Source organism: Contarinia nasturtii, unplaced genomic scaffold, assembly GCF_009176525.2.
Source record: "Contarinia nasturtii isolate CC-2019 unplaced genomic scaffold, AAFC_CNas_1.1 Cnas_scaffold_78, whole genome shotgun sequence".
NCBI lineage: Eukaryota > Metazoa > Arthropoda > Insecta > Diptera > Cecidomyiidae > Contarinia > Contarinia nasturtii.
The window spans coordinates 5,375,508-5,393,566 of record NW_022197436.1 but is presented as its reverse complement, the minus strand read 5'-3'; the positions used below and the strand labels follow the sequence as shown (position 1 = coordinate 5,393,566).

Below are 18,059 nucleotides of genomic sequence, written 5' to 3'. Positions count from 1 at the left end.
TAAATAAATATATTTGTCTTATTCTCTTTTATATTTTGGAAATTTGTCCAACTTTAAATGCATTCTGCTTTGTTTTGTTGATGGTTAACATTTAAGGGATTTTGAAGTTTCGTAAAGGAAGGGAAACTACGCAAAATGCGCGTGGTCTTGTTAAATAAATATTGTATTTGCGCTAGAAAAACGAAGATTGGATAAAAGATAGAGAGTGTGTGTACCATTATTTCTATGTATTGTGTGTAATCCCTTTTCCCTGTTAGGAACAAAAACACAGCCTTAAAACCATTTGGTGTGATACATGAAAGAGGGTGAATGAGTGAGCGAGAAATCAAATATATGTACACGCGAGGTGAGATCCATCCATTTTTGTATATAGTAACACATTTAGTATAAATTTTTCGTTTCAAACAGACGTATTTGTTCGTTTGCCCGAGAATCTTGCTGACGTGATTTTTGTGCGTGAATCTGTGATTTTTGCTATGGTTTTATATTATTCCAGTTTTTATCAGTCAACTCCATGAACATTCAAAGAATAAGCAGAGGGTATATCAATAATAATTTTAATTTCTTCCTTAAAGATTTTATTATATTCCAATTTTAAAATAATGTTATTACCTTTTTTTTATTTTACAGATTTTGAAATCTCATTAAAAGTTCGTGAATATTAGTAGAATTAGTATGATAATAAAGAAAGTTTTACAATAGTTTGTTTTTCCAACGGAAAGTTGATATTTCATCTCTCTTTTTTAATAAGCGTATAAACAGTGCTCTCATAAGAAAAATGATTATGAAACCAGTGTTAAAAAGCAAATGTGCGAAACCAAAATTGAAGAAATATTATTGATGATTTTGGAAATATGAAAACGAGAAAGATTAAAACGTGAATGATTAAAAAGAAAAAAATTGTAGTGCCCCAGCAAAAACATATAGATACAATTACATAAACGCAATGCACGCAGCTTCATCCAATACAACGTCACCACTCGATTTACGGCCCGCCCTCTTGAATGGTTCATCAACCAATAAGACTGCAGTAGTATCTAACGACGAAAAAGCACGCACATCATTGGTGAAACCTCCCTATTCTTATATAGCGTTAATCACAATGGCGATACTACAGTCACCCCATAAAAAATTAACATTGAGTGGAATATGTGACTTCATTATGGCACGGTAAGTTTTTACTCGGTTTCAATACACTCACTGTTATTCTCAGAAATTCAGAGTTTGTAATATAAATACTATCGTTGGTATACGACATTTACTAAGAAGTATTAAATTTAATTAATTGCTCGTTGTTTAGAACGATCAATGCAAATCTAATATCAAAAATGTTTGGATAACGGCATATTCAAATGATTATTAAATTTTACATTTATTTAACAGTTAACTCTATTTAATTAACAAAAAATATTAAAGAACTTATGTTACACTGAGAATGGATTTGAACATTTAAATAATTTCCTAATGTATGTATTTTAGAATTTAGAATATTTGGAAAATTATATATACAGTACACACAATGAAGTTTATTTTGACATTGATTCAATGGTGTTAAGCGTGTTTGAAATTGCTGATCAATTCTAAGAATGCAAGAAATATCGAATTTCATTTGTTAAATAAACATTAATTTTTGTTATTCCACGATTTTAGATATCGTGTTGAAAAGCCTCCCCACATTCTAATTATTTAGAAGAAACTTTTTCTTAATGATATGTTAGGTGCTTTGGACATCTTCTATACAACGTTTGTGCAAGTGACAAAGTCATTTTTCAAATTGAACCTTTTTTTACAAAAATATGGTAGGTTTGGAGACAAAATTTATTTTTTCGCAAGACTAAAAGAATTCAAAGTTTACAATTTTCAATGTAATCATTTCTGAAATATATTTTTATTCTAAATGTCAAAACATACGGAATCTAAATAATTCATTAAATATTAACACTAATAATCATTCTTCATATTTTAGTTGAAATATAGAGAAATAATAATGTGCGAACAGCTTGTTGAATGCTTAAAAGTTTAAACACAGCGTCAAATTTTCGAAAAAAAAAACGTTGTGCTTTCCACCTCATTTTTATAGGAATGCAGTATTTTTGGCCTATATTTCGCATTCACAGAATTTCGATTATCGTGATTATTTCATCATTGATCTGACAGTTTATGTCGAGTACGGGAAAGTACAAATATACAATTTTGTATAATATTTGTGAGTTTGGTGACATCGAAATTTGAACTTGAACATATAGAACGGGGCAAACCAACGCACTTTTCTCGAGATGAACCGACGCACCCGTTTATCGCGTTCTGAATCACATTTACATCATCAGAGTGTCTTTTGTTATATTTTGGGTTTTGATGTGTTCTTTTTCTGGTCAGTTTCTGGTATAATGATGCTACGTCCATGAAAAAGTTCTAGTGTAGATTCACTAAAGAAATTACCTCAATTATTTCACATTTTAATCTATTTTCGGACAATATTTTCAAGCCACTATAATAAAAATAGGATGACTTACAATCGTAAGATAAACTTTTCCGCAAAGTGATCCACAACATGCATTTGATACGTATCTTTTATTTGATGTGGCATTACGATACGAATAATTTTTGACTCACTTTTTATACAAAAACTACTTAAAATGTGAATTTTCAAATAGGAGCCATACCTATATGATATCGTAATGACGTGATACTTTGCACAGGTTATTTTTTCACAAAAACGCTAACATTCTGAAAGTTTTAAGAAAATTTTGTATGAGGAGTACACCTACTTTTGATTGAAATGTCTTCAAATTTACTAAATTTATGTATTTTGGCAAGAAACTAAGATTAACAAGTTGGTATGATGATTAAATTAATTCAAACAAATATTTATTGCGTTTTATTGATTGGAAATTGATCGCACCCATACAAAATGTTCGGTTTTGAGCAAAAAAGGCGAATTGTTGTTAATAACATTGAAATTTCTTCAAACTCTCGGAATTTTATTTTGTGAAAAAAATATTCCGTGCAATGTTTCAGATGATTATCATACAGACGATATCATACAAGGATGTCTTCCATACAAAAATGCAAATTTGTTGTGATTTTTATTATGAAAAGTATATCGAAATCTGTAAAGTCAGATTTTGAATAACGTTTCAGGGGGAAGGTTATCGTCTAGGGGTTTTTATCTCAACTAAAACACTGTGAATATTGCGTATATTTTGCGTATATTCACTGCGAATATTCGCTAAATACGTACATTCAATGCATTATTCGTAAAATATGCATAGTATATGTACCATCGAATAATATATATTCGCGAACAGATAAATTTCCCTAGGTTATCGTGTTAACAAATTTTTGCGTACCGGATACAGGGTACGCACATACATTCGGACATCGATTCTTATGTAATCAGTTGTAAGACCACACAATGGTGTTTCTTCGAGTGTTGTCAACGAACGCGTCCGAGACCTTTTGGATCGTACTAAAAAGTTTAGGTGCCAAAATATTTGAAACATTGACTTGCGATGCAACTGTCACAAACAAAGAATTATTGACGTAATTTAGAAATAGATAATATAGATAAGATACGTGGAATAGCATTTACAAAAATTACAATGAAATAGATAATTTAATAGTTGGATTTGTAAAAATAGGTTGAATTCACCATTTATGTAGTCGGTAGTACAAATTTTAATTCAACTAGGATTTTCAGATTAAATATTTATAAAAAATGTATTAAACAACAAAAATATAATTTGAAGTTATCTGTGACAACATGTTATACTCCAGTGTCGAAAAATAAGTTTTCAATAAATGAAATAATGACACAGTATGCCATTTGCAAAATTAGGCTGTATTACTCTGCGATCACATCTGCTCCAAGCAAGTTTTTCACACTTGATAAAATCCAAAACATTTATTACCAAATAAACTACAAGGCGAAGGTTCAGTTATTATTTAAAAAAATGCACGTAGGCCACAATAGCAACATATAGACGTAAATGAGTGCGTTTATTGTTAATGCAATATCTGTTTTTTGTTAATTTCAGATTTGCTCTAATTGTTAAATAATGTGAAAGAGTACGTTCATTGTTATACATTCATATCATATCCAATACAATGAATAAAAGAGAGAAAAACATTTCAATTAGATTGGCATGTGAAGTTTGACTTGATTCATAATCATCAATATGCTATATGAAATAAACTCCATTTCATCAGCAAGGCCACAATTGAATCAAGCCTAGTGGACTAACAAATGAATTTCTGAGAATCAGTGTTGGGTAAAGATATTAGATAAGATGAGATACCAGATAAGATGCCAGATAAGATGATATCTTATATCTTATCTTATCTTTGACGAATATATCTCATCTTATCTAGATCAACTCAGCCATAGACTAGTGGTTAGCGTGCCAGGTTTGTGAGCGTGAGGACACGAGTTCGATTCTCGGTCAAATTTGGTCCGGTATTTTTCCACCGTGATTCGCTCAGGAATCGTCAGTGGTTTAATGCGGAATAGATTTGGCCGGGTTTCGGGCTAGTGGAGTGCTTCGGAAGAGCACTTAAAGCCGTCGGTCCCGTGTGTGTGCATAACGAAGAATGGACTCAGTCGGGTCGTCATGCAATAAGTTACGAAACTTGAGCATCGAAGTGAAAAACTCCCCGTTTTATCCAATAATCCAATAATCCAATATCTAGATACTTTTGAGTATCTAAAGTCCAAAATTTTTGTGATTTTTTCTGCGTAAAAATATCTTTGAAAGTATCTAAGATACACCCAAGATATTATCTTATCTTTGCGTTTTTTAAGATAAGATATGGTATCTTACCTAGATAAATTTTTTGCAAAACTAAAAAAATCTCATCTTATCTAGATACCAAAAATTTTACAATTACCCAACACTGCCGAGAATGAAAGTGGGACTTCTACTCCGAACATAGAAATGTGTAACAAATCTTAAAGATTTTATTGAATTGTTGTACCAACGCAAAGAAGCGATAAGTTTACTGCCTAAAATGATGAAAAAATAAAATTCACGTATAGTTGGCGCTACATTCTATGTAATAAGCGTATACTTTCCACTTAGTCCGTTGCAACGGAAAACAAGTTTGCATAGAATGCAGCGCCAACTATATGTGAATTTTATTTTTTATCGTTTTAGGCAATAAATCTATGGCTTTCTTATGGCTTCTTTCATTGAAATGAAACACAGAGTGTTACACTTCAATAAATTTTGTTTTGGTATTACATTTTGAAAAATTTCTTGCCGTGTGTTTCAATTTAAAATGCTTTTTTACGATGTTACGAATAGAAAAAATTGGTTTTGATGTTACGAGTTAAAAAAAAGACTAATTTTTACGCTTTTTATGAGATGACAATATAGGAACCGTTGAGAAACAAAAATACCTTTAGAAAAGTTGAGAAAAAATCTTCAACATGAACTGGAATGTAAATCAAATGTCAACATATAAGGTTATTCAATAGGTATCATATAGCAAGTTTATATGAAACTCGTATAGAGCACTCCCAAAGTGAAAAAAAATCCAGATCGTGATTTGGATGATAAGGAATACGATTTTTTTTCATTCTGATTTCACCAGGTGATAAATAAATAATTTAAGATAAATTATCGGAACATTTTCAAGGAAATGAATAGCATATTCTTATACTGACACAATTTTGTAGCATTACCAAATGCCAAATCACAAACATTATGAAAACGCAATTGCATGTTTCAGTCAAACCTATATATTATATATATTCAAACTATGTTATATTTGTACGGTATACAAATTTGTATGAGTACACATTTGTATTCGATGCGGCAATCGACGCATGCATTACGCAAGACGCACACCGCTTAGTCGCATATACATCGAAATCGCAAACACATTGTATGTGAGACGCGTTTATGTGCATTTACAACGCCCCACGTTTCGGTGAGTTTTTCTGCGCGTTCGGTTACTGTACTCATTTTGGTTCGTGTGTATTGTCATATATTCGCGTATGGCTTGTTTTCACGTAAGAGACTTGCGACCCGTTCACATTGTAATGTATATAGTTTGGCGCAGAGTATCATGATTTGCTGCTGCTCAGCATATAGCTGAGAGCTGAGAAATGCTGAACTCGTGCGGCTAACGCATACGAAACGGATGCACGCACACATACATTCTCCCCGTTTAAACGGTTATAAACAGTTGATTGGATGTTCAATTCAAAACTCAAAACTTAGTAACCAGTTGAGTTTGAAATTGTGTTGCGACCGACATATGAGAAGCTGCGAGAAAAACATCACATCGCATCCCTCGTTATTTTGCTTACGTAAGTGAAAGCAAGAGATGAGATGCGACGTGCTGTTTTTGCTCTCAGTCTTTCATATATTCTGAAAGTGTACGTCTAACGCATACAAAACGATGCCCTTTCACTTCGTATGTTCGCTGGTATAGTGTGTTACCGTTGTACCTGCAACTAGGGGACATTCATACTAGAAAAACTAGTGAAACTAGCAGCAACTAGCAAGCACTAGCGTATTATAGTCCAAAGCAAATGAATTGAGGCATGTAAAATATATTTTAGCATGCGTAAGTCGCTTGCAAACGAACCAAGTGAATAGCGGAGACGCACGAAAACGAAGTGAGTGAATAGTGACAACGAACGTTGTTATCCGTTGCCGCAATACACTCACTTCGTTATCGTGCGTCTCCGCTATTCACTTGGTTCGTTTACAAGCGACTTAAGCGTTACTATTGTTTCTTTTATGTATCATACGATACGTCTAGGTAATTTCAAAACACTAGAAAAACTAGCAGCTACTAGCAGCACTAGTGTACTCACTAGTACTACTAGTAAGCGATTAGCGAATACGTAAATAAAACTAGCTTACTAGAATTGCTATGAATGTCCCCTAGACCTGCAATAGCGTCAACGGCAGCACATACGAAGGGAAAGGGGAATATGTATCGTGCATCCGTTTCGTATGCGTTAGCCGCACGAGTTCAGCATTTCTCAGCTCTCAAAAATATGCTGAGCAGCTTCAAATCATGATACTCTGGTTTGGCGTACTAGTTGAACGCTCAATTTCAGATGGAATTAAAAAAAAAAAAACAACAAAATCAAGAAGAATTTTACATTATATGGAGTACACTCACTTACCAAGTTGTCAATACACATACACGCGTCTCACATACAATGTATTTTTAGTGCGCAGTGTGTTAGCGATTTCGATATATATGCAACTAAGCGGTGTACGTCTTGCGTAATGCATGCGTCGATTGCCGCATCGAATACAAATTTGTATACCGTACAAATAAAACATAGTTTGTATATATTATATAGTATGGGGGATGTCAAAATTTGTAAATTTCATGGTCAAATTCGAATTTCTCGGCCTAAAAATAAGGGGAGAGGTAGTTTTGAAGTTGGTTTAACAGCCATCGTGGTCTAATATGAGTTAAAATATTTTATCACGTTTATCTTGTTTTAACATCATTTAACACGGTAAATGAGGTCGGAAATCATGGTCCATCTCTAAATCCATTTAACACGGTTATCGAGGTCAGAAATCATGGTCTACCGTGATCTAACACGATTTAACACAGTAAATGAGGTCGGAAATCATGGTATATCATGGTCTAACATGATTTAACACGGTTATTGAGGTCAGCCATCGTGGTCCATGACTTAAAATTGATATTAATATTGAATGAACAAAATTTAATGAAGTCAAAATTCTATAGAGATAGTAATTTCAGAGATAGGAATTATAATAACATGCCTAGCCGAGCGAGCGGAGGCCGGCTAATTATTAGAATAAAAACAGTCGTCATATTGAATTCAGATGACAAGTTCGATACTGTCGTTGAAAATATTCGGCTCTTCGAAAATAAAAATCGAATTAATCTCAAGACTAATTAACAGCTAAAATCCAAAGAATCAAAGCATTGATCAAATAACGAACCCACTTCCCGAGAAATTCATTTTTAAATGAATTCTTTATAACAGGCACCAAATTATTTCGTTTCGTTGTGAAATTCAAATAACCTTCTGTTGTTACACTCAACGCGCTTCTTCCAAGAATCGATGCGACATTCACTACTTTGATCGTATTTACTGTTGGCTACGAACGTTCGTTCGTTCGTTCATAGGCAATAGAAATAACATTTTGGTTCGTTCGTTCGTTCGTAGAAATTTAAGAATTAAGTTGTGTTCGTTCGTTCGTTCGTAGGAATTGACAATTTTTTTTTTGTTCGTTCGTTCGTTCGTAGAAATCGGAAAAAAAATGTGTTCGTTCGTTCGTTCGTAGATTTTGAAAAATAAAAATTTCGTTCGTTCGTTCGTTTGTTCGTTCGTTCGTAGCGATTTTTTATTTCACATTTTCTTACCTGCGTGACGTCGGCCCCCCACCCCTCTGCTTTTTATTTCTGAGTTTACATTTTGATAGTTTGGAATTTGTGCTCACCGAATATACCAATTTTAAAGTTCTTTCCATGAACCCGAGCTGGCACAAATTCATCAAAACTCAACTTTTTGTCAAAAATGAAAATTTTGTATGGCGACCCCCTCTAAATATGCATGAAATCGTGAACAAAGCACAGTTCTATATTCCACCGAATAGACCATTTTCAGAATTTGTGCCATTAACCCGAACTGGCACAAATTCATCAAATATCGATTTTTGTCAAAAATCAAAATTTTGTACGACAACTACCTTTAAACTTGCATGAAGTTGTGCGCAAACCACATTTATTTACTCCCCGGAATTTGTGCTCACAAAATATTTCATTTTTACAATTCTCACTATCAACCCGAGCTGGCACAAATTCAGCAAAAATCGACTTCTTATCAAAAATGAACTTTTTGTACGGTGACTACCTCTGAACGTGAATGGAAACGTGAGCAAACACCATTTATATAGTCCACGGAATTTGTGCTCACCGAACGTATCATTTTTACAATCCTTACTTTCATCCCGAGCTGGCACAAATTCATCAAAAATCGATTTTTTGCAAAAATGAACTTTTTGTACGGTGACTACCTCTGAACGTGAATGGAATCGTGAGCAAACCACATTTATATAGTCCACGGAATTTGTGCTCACCGAATATATCATTTTTACAATCCTCATTTTCATCCTGAGCTGGCACAAATTCGTCAAAAATCGATTTTTGATGAAAATGAACTTTTTGTATGGCGACCCGCTCCAAATGTGCATGGAATCGTAAACAAAGCACATTTATTTACTCCACGGAATTTGTGCTCAGTGAGCACTGCTCACCGAATGTATCATTTTTACAGTCCTTACTTTCATCCTGAAGTGGCACAAATTCTTCAAAAATCTATTTTACGCAAAAATGAAAATTTTGTATGGTGACTTTTTGTAAACGTGAATGGAAACGTGAACAAACCACATTTATATAATCCACGGAATTTGTGCTCACCAAATGTATCATTTTTACAGTCCTTACTTTCATCCTGAGCTGGCACAAATTCATCAAAAATCGACTTTTTGTCAAAAATGAACTTTTTGTACGGTGACTACCTCTGAACGTGAATGGAAACGTGAACAAGCCACATTTATATAATCATCGAAATTTGTGTTACATTCGGTTTGGGGGGCCGACGTCACGCAGGTCATTTTCTTAATATTTGAAATATAGATGTGCCAAACCCGAGATGTTAATACAATTGTATTGTGATGATATTTTATTAGGATGCTATTCACTATTAAGGCCAATCATAATACTCGTATCTACATGAGTATTATTTATTAAGATCGATCATAATACGGCGTATTACAATGAGTATCAAGTATTATGATATCGAAGTTAATACTCGCCATTTGCAATTTTGCACAGAAAATACAAGTGTGAGTTGTGTGTTAATAGAATGTCGATTGTAAACAAGTATGAATGCAAGGGTGAGCGAGACAGCATGAAAAAAAAAGATTTGCCAAGCACGACTTGGGTGACAGAGATGACAAATTTTTACGTTCTGTTCACAACACATGATATATATGACTTAGCTGTGTCCGAGAATTCTTTTGTGCTCGATACCGAGAGTTTCATATGAGGTTGCCATGTAGCAGCCAAATAACACCCATTAAATAATGTGCGAATGCCAATCGTGATTGAGATAATAAGAATTTACGATTTTTTTTCATTCTGATCGGACCAGGTGATACAGAAAATTGTGCAGAATTTGTAAATCGTAGAAAAAAAAATATTATTCTTTTCCATTTTTTGAGATTTTTTACCATCTATATGGGAGGCTTGTATGAAAACTCGCCTTATGAAAACACGGAAGACTGCTGGAATGGCACTGTCATACGCCCGTACATATTTCATATTTGCCATTTCAGCGGTCTTCCGTGTTTTTTATACAAACCTACCATGTAAATGGTAAAAAATCGTGCAAAATGAAAAGAATATTTAAATTTTTTTCTTCAATTTACAAATACTACTCAATTTTCTGTATCATCTGATGAAATCAGAATGAAAAAATAGCATTCCTTATCACCCAAATCACGATCTGGATTTTTTTTTCATTTTTTGAGTGCTATATAGTATATACCGAGTCTCCGAGAGTTTCATATAAACTTCCCATTTAACATCTATTGATTAGTGACTGAATGCCAATCGTGATTTAGATGATGAGGAATGCAAGTTTTTTCATTCTGATTTCACCAGATGAAACAGAAAATGTAATAGTATTTGTAAATCGAAGAAAAAAAATTAATTATTTTTTTCATTATTCGCAAGTTTTCATCATCTACACCTTATATGAAACTCTCGGAGACTCGGTATAGAGCACTGAAAGTAAAAAAGTACAATTTTTTTCTCAATTCTCGAACACTCACTTTTTCATTTCCTACGAACGAACGAACGAACCAAAATGTTATTTCTTTTGCCTACGAACGAACGAAAGAGTGTTCGTAGATGTTCGCAGCCAACACTAATCGTATTGATGGCGAAAATATGATTTCTCACGTTGTTAGTTTGTGAATGTTCTGTTATTTTAAAATAAAAACAGAAGCAAACACAAAACTCACGGAAATAAATCTATTCTTTTGCAACACACATTAAAATCGCAAAAAAGGAATCAATTTGACGTTCAATGACACGGTGTGATGCAATGATAAACGTTTAAAAAAAAAACCTTATAAATCAACTCCAACAATGACACCATACACAGAAATCATTTGGATCGTATCACTAAAAGTCAAGAATGTTCAAGATCGAAAAAAATATTTTAGTTTTGACTGGTAGTGTATAAATACGTAGCTATATACAGGGTGTTTCATATAAGTGGGCCACTCTTAGGGGGTGGGAATTTTGAGAAACCCTTTTGGGGATATCTTAAGGGTAAAAAACTAAGAATTTTGACCCAGCCGGATTTTTGAATTTTTCCCCAGGGGGGTGGGGGTGCCCCAAATTTTTCAAAAGTTCATCGGATCAAAAAATAATGTACTACAAAGTTGTCCAGAATGACGAGAGAAATTTTTTAGAACCCCTGCCCTCCAAGTCCCCCCACCCCCCAGGGGGGTCGGGGGTCAAAAACCCCCAAAATATGATTTTTTTTTACCTGAAACCCCGAAATTAGGAATCAGCATGAAAAATTAACTTAGAATAGATATTTTTCGCATCCACGTTTTTTCACAAATTTTGAACCAAAACGATTTGAGGGGTCATGTACATTGAAAATTTTCTATTTGATTTTATTCAAAATTGCGACACGGAAACCAAATTTTTTGGCTTCTATCGTGCTCCTAGAGTCCGTCTCTACAAGATAAAATCATTTTCAGAACATTCCATTTTGGTTCGGGCCGGCCAGAGCCATCAACATAAAGTTATACCCATTTTTTGGCTCAAATTTTACAAATGTAATTTTTTTTTGTATGAAAGGTAGCTCCATTACCTTTAGTTTGCCTATCTCTATCGTGTTCCTCAAGTCCGTCTCTACAAGATAGGATACCTTTTGGATCATTAGATTCAGGTTTGGGCCGGCCAATGCCGAAAGTTTAGGCGCCAAATCGGCCATTTCACATTTGGCACGATTTTTCGAGGTTCAGATCGAATTGATCCAAAAAAATTTCACCTCTATCGTGTTCCCAGAATCTTTCTCTACAAGATAGAACCGTTTTCAGATCATTTGGATTTGATATGTGCCGGCCATGACCACAATTGGAGACGCCAAACTGATTTTTTCAGTTTTTGAGCACTATTTCGAGATTTTTTCGAAAATGATCACGATTAATGTGGGTTTTTTGGTCCTATCGTACTTCCCGGGCCTTGCTCTATAAGATGGGCCAATTTTTTGATCATTCGATCTATTTTTGTCGTGTCTTAGTCTTACATGCTTCCACTGATCAGCTGAAGTGATGTCTGTGTATTGCTGCCGTGTGAATGTAACAAGTCAACTACTACACAGACACCATTTCTGCTGTTCAGTGGAAGCATGTAAGATACGAATAACAGCGTTGTTTGCATAAGCAGTGGTTACATTCTCAATAGTCGCCGTTCGAGTGTAGCCATATAATTGTTGTTGTCCTTTTGCATGAAGAGAGAAAAGTGTGTAAGATGATGTATTTTGGCACTGCTTGATCAATGTTTATCGCATAATTCATTTACATTGCAAAAAATATTTCTTTTTTTTTTAAATAAATTTTTGTTAAGATATCTTAACTTTTGTATAGATTTAAGAAAAAAAATCATTTTTACCGATAATCTATACATTATTTCCCTGTGTGTATAGTAACATATGTCCATAAAGTCTTGAGAGTAAATTCAGGCGTATATTGCGCTACATAAACAAAATCAAAAATATCAACCAATGCACACGGCACGTTTATCAGTACCTCGGGACTACTATTAAACTCAATTCGATGAAATCCATCCATTCGCGATGACGTACAAATTGGATTTACGAAAAAGTGTCTCAAATGGTTTTGGCGGCTAAGTTCAAAACAAATTCTGCATGTGTCTAAAGATGAACCAATCTGTCTTCGGAGCATGTATCGTGTTTCATGGACTTAATATGAATAAAAAGATTCTCTAAAAAGCAAAATGTCCGGTCGTATTCCTAATTTAAATGCTCAAACCCTTCAAAATTGTCATCAAGTACCGAAAACCGGGTTGGTCAAGCAAAAAATGATTTTTGGTGATTTTTATGGTTACAGCACATCCAAATTTGAACTAAAACAATAGATTTAGACACGATCATTAGGAAACAGCAAAATAAGTTACGAAAAAATTCCAAAGTGTGTCAAAAATTGGGTGTTTACTTCACCCTATAGCATGTTGCACTGAAAAATTCATCATTTTGGACGGTGAAACATTCGTCTCCAAATTGAGCCACGAATCAAGTGCAAGTGGTTTCTTTTGCATTGATTATGTTAGGGCACAACTATATAAGGCTAGAGACGTCGACAACCCGAACTTCAATAAAGGGGTGTTTGTATGGTAGGATCTTCTTTGGAAGGTGTTTTAGAGCCAATATTCGAAAATTTAGTGCTGAAATGTAAGATTAAACCTTCATTACTTGCTCAATTATCAACCAATTATTGGTGAAATCGATAAAATTTGTTGGGAACTATCTGATTAAGGACAAAATTGTGCTTTGCAAGCAGAAAAAACCACAATAATGGCTCACTTCTTAAAAAATATCATTTCCATGAAAAAAGGACCATCTTTTTAACTTCACAAAAAGACACCAAATTAATTATTTCTAGTCTGTTTTTGGATGTATGTTATAGGCGAAGGTCCAAAATACTTAAAACGTGCAACAATTGGTTGGATGAATTGAGAGAAAGTTGAAGAAATCGACAAATCGGTCCGCCAAAGCATAATTTTGAAGGTTCGACGCATACTGAGAAAAATCGAAGACAATGGTCCATTGAGTGTAATGCAAATGTGCTATTCGATAGCCCATGAATAAAGGTTTATACCAATAAAAAAAAATTAATATTGTGTGTTTGTTATTCAAATGGCGAACGTCTGAATTTACTCTCAAGATTTTATGGACATATGTTATAAAACATGATGCGTATGTAAAGCAAATTAAAAAAAGACTCATTTTTTCTCAAATCAAATCTCGAAATCAGAATCAATACTTTTTTGTGAAAGGATCGAGTACTATCTGTCAAAATATTTCCCCCTTTACTAAGCGAAATTAATTCGATATACGGCGCTGATGTAAATGTCACTCTGTCATTTCACAATAATACATTTTTGGCTTGATAAATATAAGCTCTTCATTCAAAATACATACACATGCATAATTATTGAATCGTTGAGTAAAAAAACATGTCATAAAATATTTTTCTAATGTTTTTCATTAAACATTTTATTAAAAAAATAATTTGTTTAAAAATCACAATAATTTCAAAAAGAATGTTCCATCAATTGAATAAGAATTCAATGTAAATAACAATGCGAAACCTACCGTAAAAATACAAAAAGAGACTTAGTTGGTCTCCATTGTAGCATTTTGGTCCGCCATGACAGCATCTTCGTTTTGATTGGCCAATCACAGTGAAGCAAAACGAAGATGCTGTCATTGCGGACCAAAATGCTACAATTCCAACTAAGTTTCCTTTTTTATTTACATTGGATTCTTGTTCAATCTATGAAAAAAAAATTATGGAAATTATTGTTATTTTCATAGCAGTGAAATACGTAGTTATTTCGGTTCGACGCGCCACCTGTAATACGTCTAATGAACGTACCGAACTAATTCAGTACGCATCTATGTTTATGACAACCAACGACAAGGGGTTATTGATTTATTAATTTTTGTTGCTAAAATAATTTTAAACAACTTTACATGCATAATAATAATATAATTTTCTCTAGCTTAATATATGTTGACGAATGTTGATTTTTCTCTTGAATCTGGTAGAAATGGATAGTCCGACTCCAGCAGATGAAATAGATATTTCAAGTTATTTATTTTATTTACACAGATAAAAGTAGCGGTTATTGGAACATAAAACCAATTTATAAAATAAAATAATTCTATTCTGAATTTATCTGCACATCGAGCTGCTGGAGTCGCTAACATAAGGGTTAATTTTTTTAACTATAGAAAATAACCAATTTTATATCATTCATTATTATATATAATCGTGAATTAATTAATTTTGGTACAATTAAAATAATTTTTTTATTTGCTATATCAATGATTGAAAAGATTCAAGGGACAAGTATCAAAATAACACAGTAAAGATAAGAGTAAATATACAAAATGATTGATTGATATACGGCACAAATATTATTTTAAACCGGAAAACGGGGCAATGGGATTCATAAAAAGCCTACCATTACTTACAATGGCAAATAATGTCAAAAACTGCATGATGGCGCCATCTCTACGTGCACATGAAAATTAGAACAAAAAGTATGTGTAGAATATTGATTGATTCGAAGTTTGAATATGGAATCATTTTTTGTGACATCTGTCATTCTACGCTCTGAACAAAAACCGATTTATTGTTTGCATCTAGTGAATTTGTGATGGAAAATAAATTAAAATTACTTTGCACAGTTTGTGCCATCGAAATAATTTGCGAGGACGTTGCACAACACATGGTTTTGCATTATACAAACATTCTACACATACTTTTTGTTCTAATTTTCAGGTGCACGTAGAGATGGCGCTGGGAACGCGAAGCTCAAAAAAAATATACAGTCTATATAGAAAGCAAGTGACGGTAGTAAAAAGCACATTAAAGAATAAGTTCACGATTGAATCGGCTAAAATGTTATATTTTGCGCTAGTCAGATCAAAGTTGGAGTACGCGAGTATAGTATGGCCTCTATATTTTTAATTTACGATCTCTTATTAGGTAAAATAGTGTCGCGTTCGCTTAAAGATAAGATTGTATACACAAGACAGCAATATAACGTAAACCAAAGAAATTTGAGGAATACAGAACTTATTAGAGTACGAATTTTTACAGCTGAATATGCACATAGTCAACCATTTTACGTGGCGTGTAGGAATTTTAATTTAATAAGAGAAACATTTTTGGAATCGGCATCGAGACACATTTTTAGAAATAGTATTGTTAAATTGGACAATTTGTTATTTAATATTCGGTAAAATAGACTAAGTAAGAAAAATTGTGTTATGAATATTATAGTAATATACAATGGACACAGTCGATATCTGCTGCTCCGAAGTCGAAAAGACTGGCGGCTGGTATTCGATCGGGTAGTGTTTCAATGCAAATGATATTGTAAATAATTGTGATAAAATCAGTCTGTGATCAGACGGTGAATAAATAAATAATAAAACGAATTTTATCGATTAGAAAAAAAGTAATTAAAAAGAACATGTTCAAGTTTTTGAAAAAGAAATCATGAATCAAAGTTGCTTTTTGAAAAGGAAAATGGCTGCTGGACTCCAGCAGCTGGATAACACTACTGGTACGCGTAGTAGCTGTCACTACCTTGGTTACTTTTAAACAAATAAATTTAAAATATAGAGAATTTTTATGAAATACATAAGAATATTTTATGATGTTTCTTTTTTTTACTCGACGATTCAAAAATTATGCATGTTGAATGAAGAGCTTATATATTGTCGAGCCAAAAAATGTATTATTGTGGAATGACATAGAGTCACGTTTACATCAGCGCCGTATAACGGTTTAATTTCGCTTGACAAAAAGGAAAACGTCGTACTCGGTCCTTTCATTCTGAATTTACTAAAACCTCATAGCTTTGAGTTATAAAAATTGAAAAAAATTATAAATTTCATTGTCACTAAACTTGAACGTATTTTACTTGTATTACAGGTTCCCATACTACAAAGAAAAGTTTCCAGCTTGGCAAAATTCAATTCGACATAATTTAAGTTTAAATGATTGTTTTATTAAAGTTCCACGAGAACCAGGAAACCCAGGTAAGGGTAATTTCTGGACCTTGGACCCATTAGCAGAGGATATGTTCGACAATGGTAGCTTTTTACGTCGACGAAAGCGTTATAAACGTACAACAATTGATCATTCGTTACCATTTCCAGCGTCAGTTTTTGGACCATTCAATCCTTTTTGGGTAAGAAAGCCAGTGCCAATTTTTCCGATTCAATTCAGTATTGATAACAATGTTGGAAGCTTTTTATCAAATGGTTTTCAAGAAAACTTTGATTTAATGGCGGCAGCTACTTCAAATGATTCGGCAATTATCAAAGAAAATCACAATACAAACTTTCAACGTGGTTCAAATGCCAGTGATGCGTCCATGAAGAGTACATTCTATGTGAATCCTACAAATATTGATTTATTAAGACACAATATTAACGTTCTACGCAATAACCCGAGTAATATAAACGACATAGATTTTCATTCGGTTAGTAATAAAAATGACTTATTTTTAAATTTCAATCAAAAATCAATTTTTCGAACAACTAGTGAACATCTATCGCGTTTAACATCTGAAATGTTTGGCAGTGAATCTCAAAATGAGCAATACCATCAAAACGTTCCGAAAGATACATCATTTCAAAAAATAAATGTTGAGGATGATAATACTGAAACTATCAACGATATTCATTTATCAGATACAGAATGTAATGACAATTTTATAGTTACAAACTTGAAACCGAATAAAGATGTGCAGTTATTTCAAGATCATTTTGATGAAAAAAATCCATCTCCAAAAGACTCCAACAGTAATAAAAATGGCGAAACCATATTCAAGATACAATCTCTACCATTTAGTCATAGAGCTGAACAAGAAGTTATACTAACAGATAATTTAGAAGATATCGGCAAAACAAAATATCAACAGTGGAATTACTATAATCAAACGCAAGGGACTAAAAGAAATTTTGAATTTGCAGACAGTTCTGATTATGATTGTGAGCTACAAAAAAAAGTGAAAAATATTCGAAATGCAAAGTATTTTAGTATTGAAAATTTGATAGGCAGATCAATTGATAGTAGCTGAAGAACGAGTGGCGAATAGTTCACAATTCCTATTGATTTGGATATATTTGGAATAAAATAGTTTTATTTGGTGCAAAAAATAATTGGATTAAGTGAACGTTTTCAGAGTAGATTCATGTG

General features: G+C 33.2%; 1 protein-coding gene across 3 annotated transcripts; it reads left to right on the top strand.

Moving 5' to 3' along the window:
* Positions 1-260: 260 nt before the first annotated feature.
* LOC116336855 (fork head domain-containing protein FD3-like) lies at positions 261-18,047 on the top strand. 3 transcript variants are annotated; one of them, XM_031761031.1, is made up of 5 exons: positions 261-346; positions 409-540; positions 631-650; positions 752-1,170; positions 16,788-18,047. In XM_031761031.1, exons 4-5 carry the CDS (start codon positions 947-949, stop codon positions 17,938-17,940), a joined length of 1,377 nt encoding a protein of 458 aa, XP_031616891.1. In that variant the 5' UTR covers positions 261-346; positions 409-540; positions 631-650; positions 752-946; the 3' UTR covers positions 17,941-18,047. The 3 variants fall into 3 exon arrangements, with proteins under 3 accessions (XP_031616891.1, XP_031616899.1, XP_031616884.1); XM_031761039.1 differs by having other exon boundaries at positions 631-1,170; positions 16,788-17,340; positions 17,403-17,506; XM_031761024.1 differs by having other exon boundaries at positions 631-1,170.
* Positions 18,048-18,059: the final 12 nt, after the last annotated feature.

Bases quoted from the DNA above. Each gene is read 5' to 3' on its own strand.
- LOC116336855 (XM_031761031.1), top strand. From the start codon at position 947: ATGCACGCAGCTTCATCCAATACAACGTCACCACTCGATTTACGGCCC. The intron at 1,171-16,787 runs GTAAGTTTTTAC...CTTGTATTACAG, and splicing joins TGTGACTTCATTATGGCACG to GTTCCCATACTACAAAGAAA.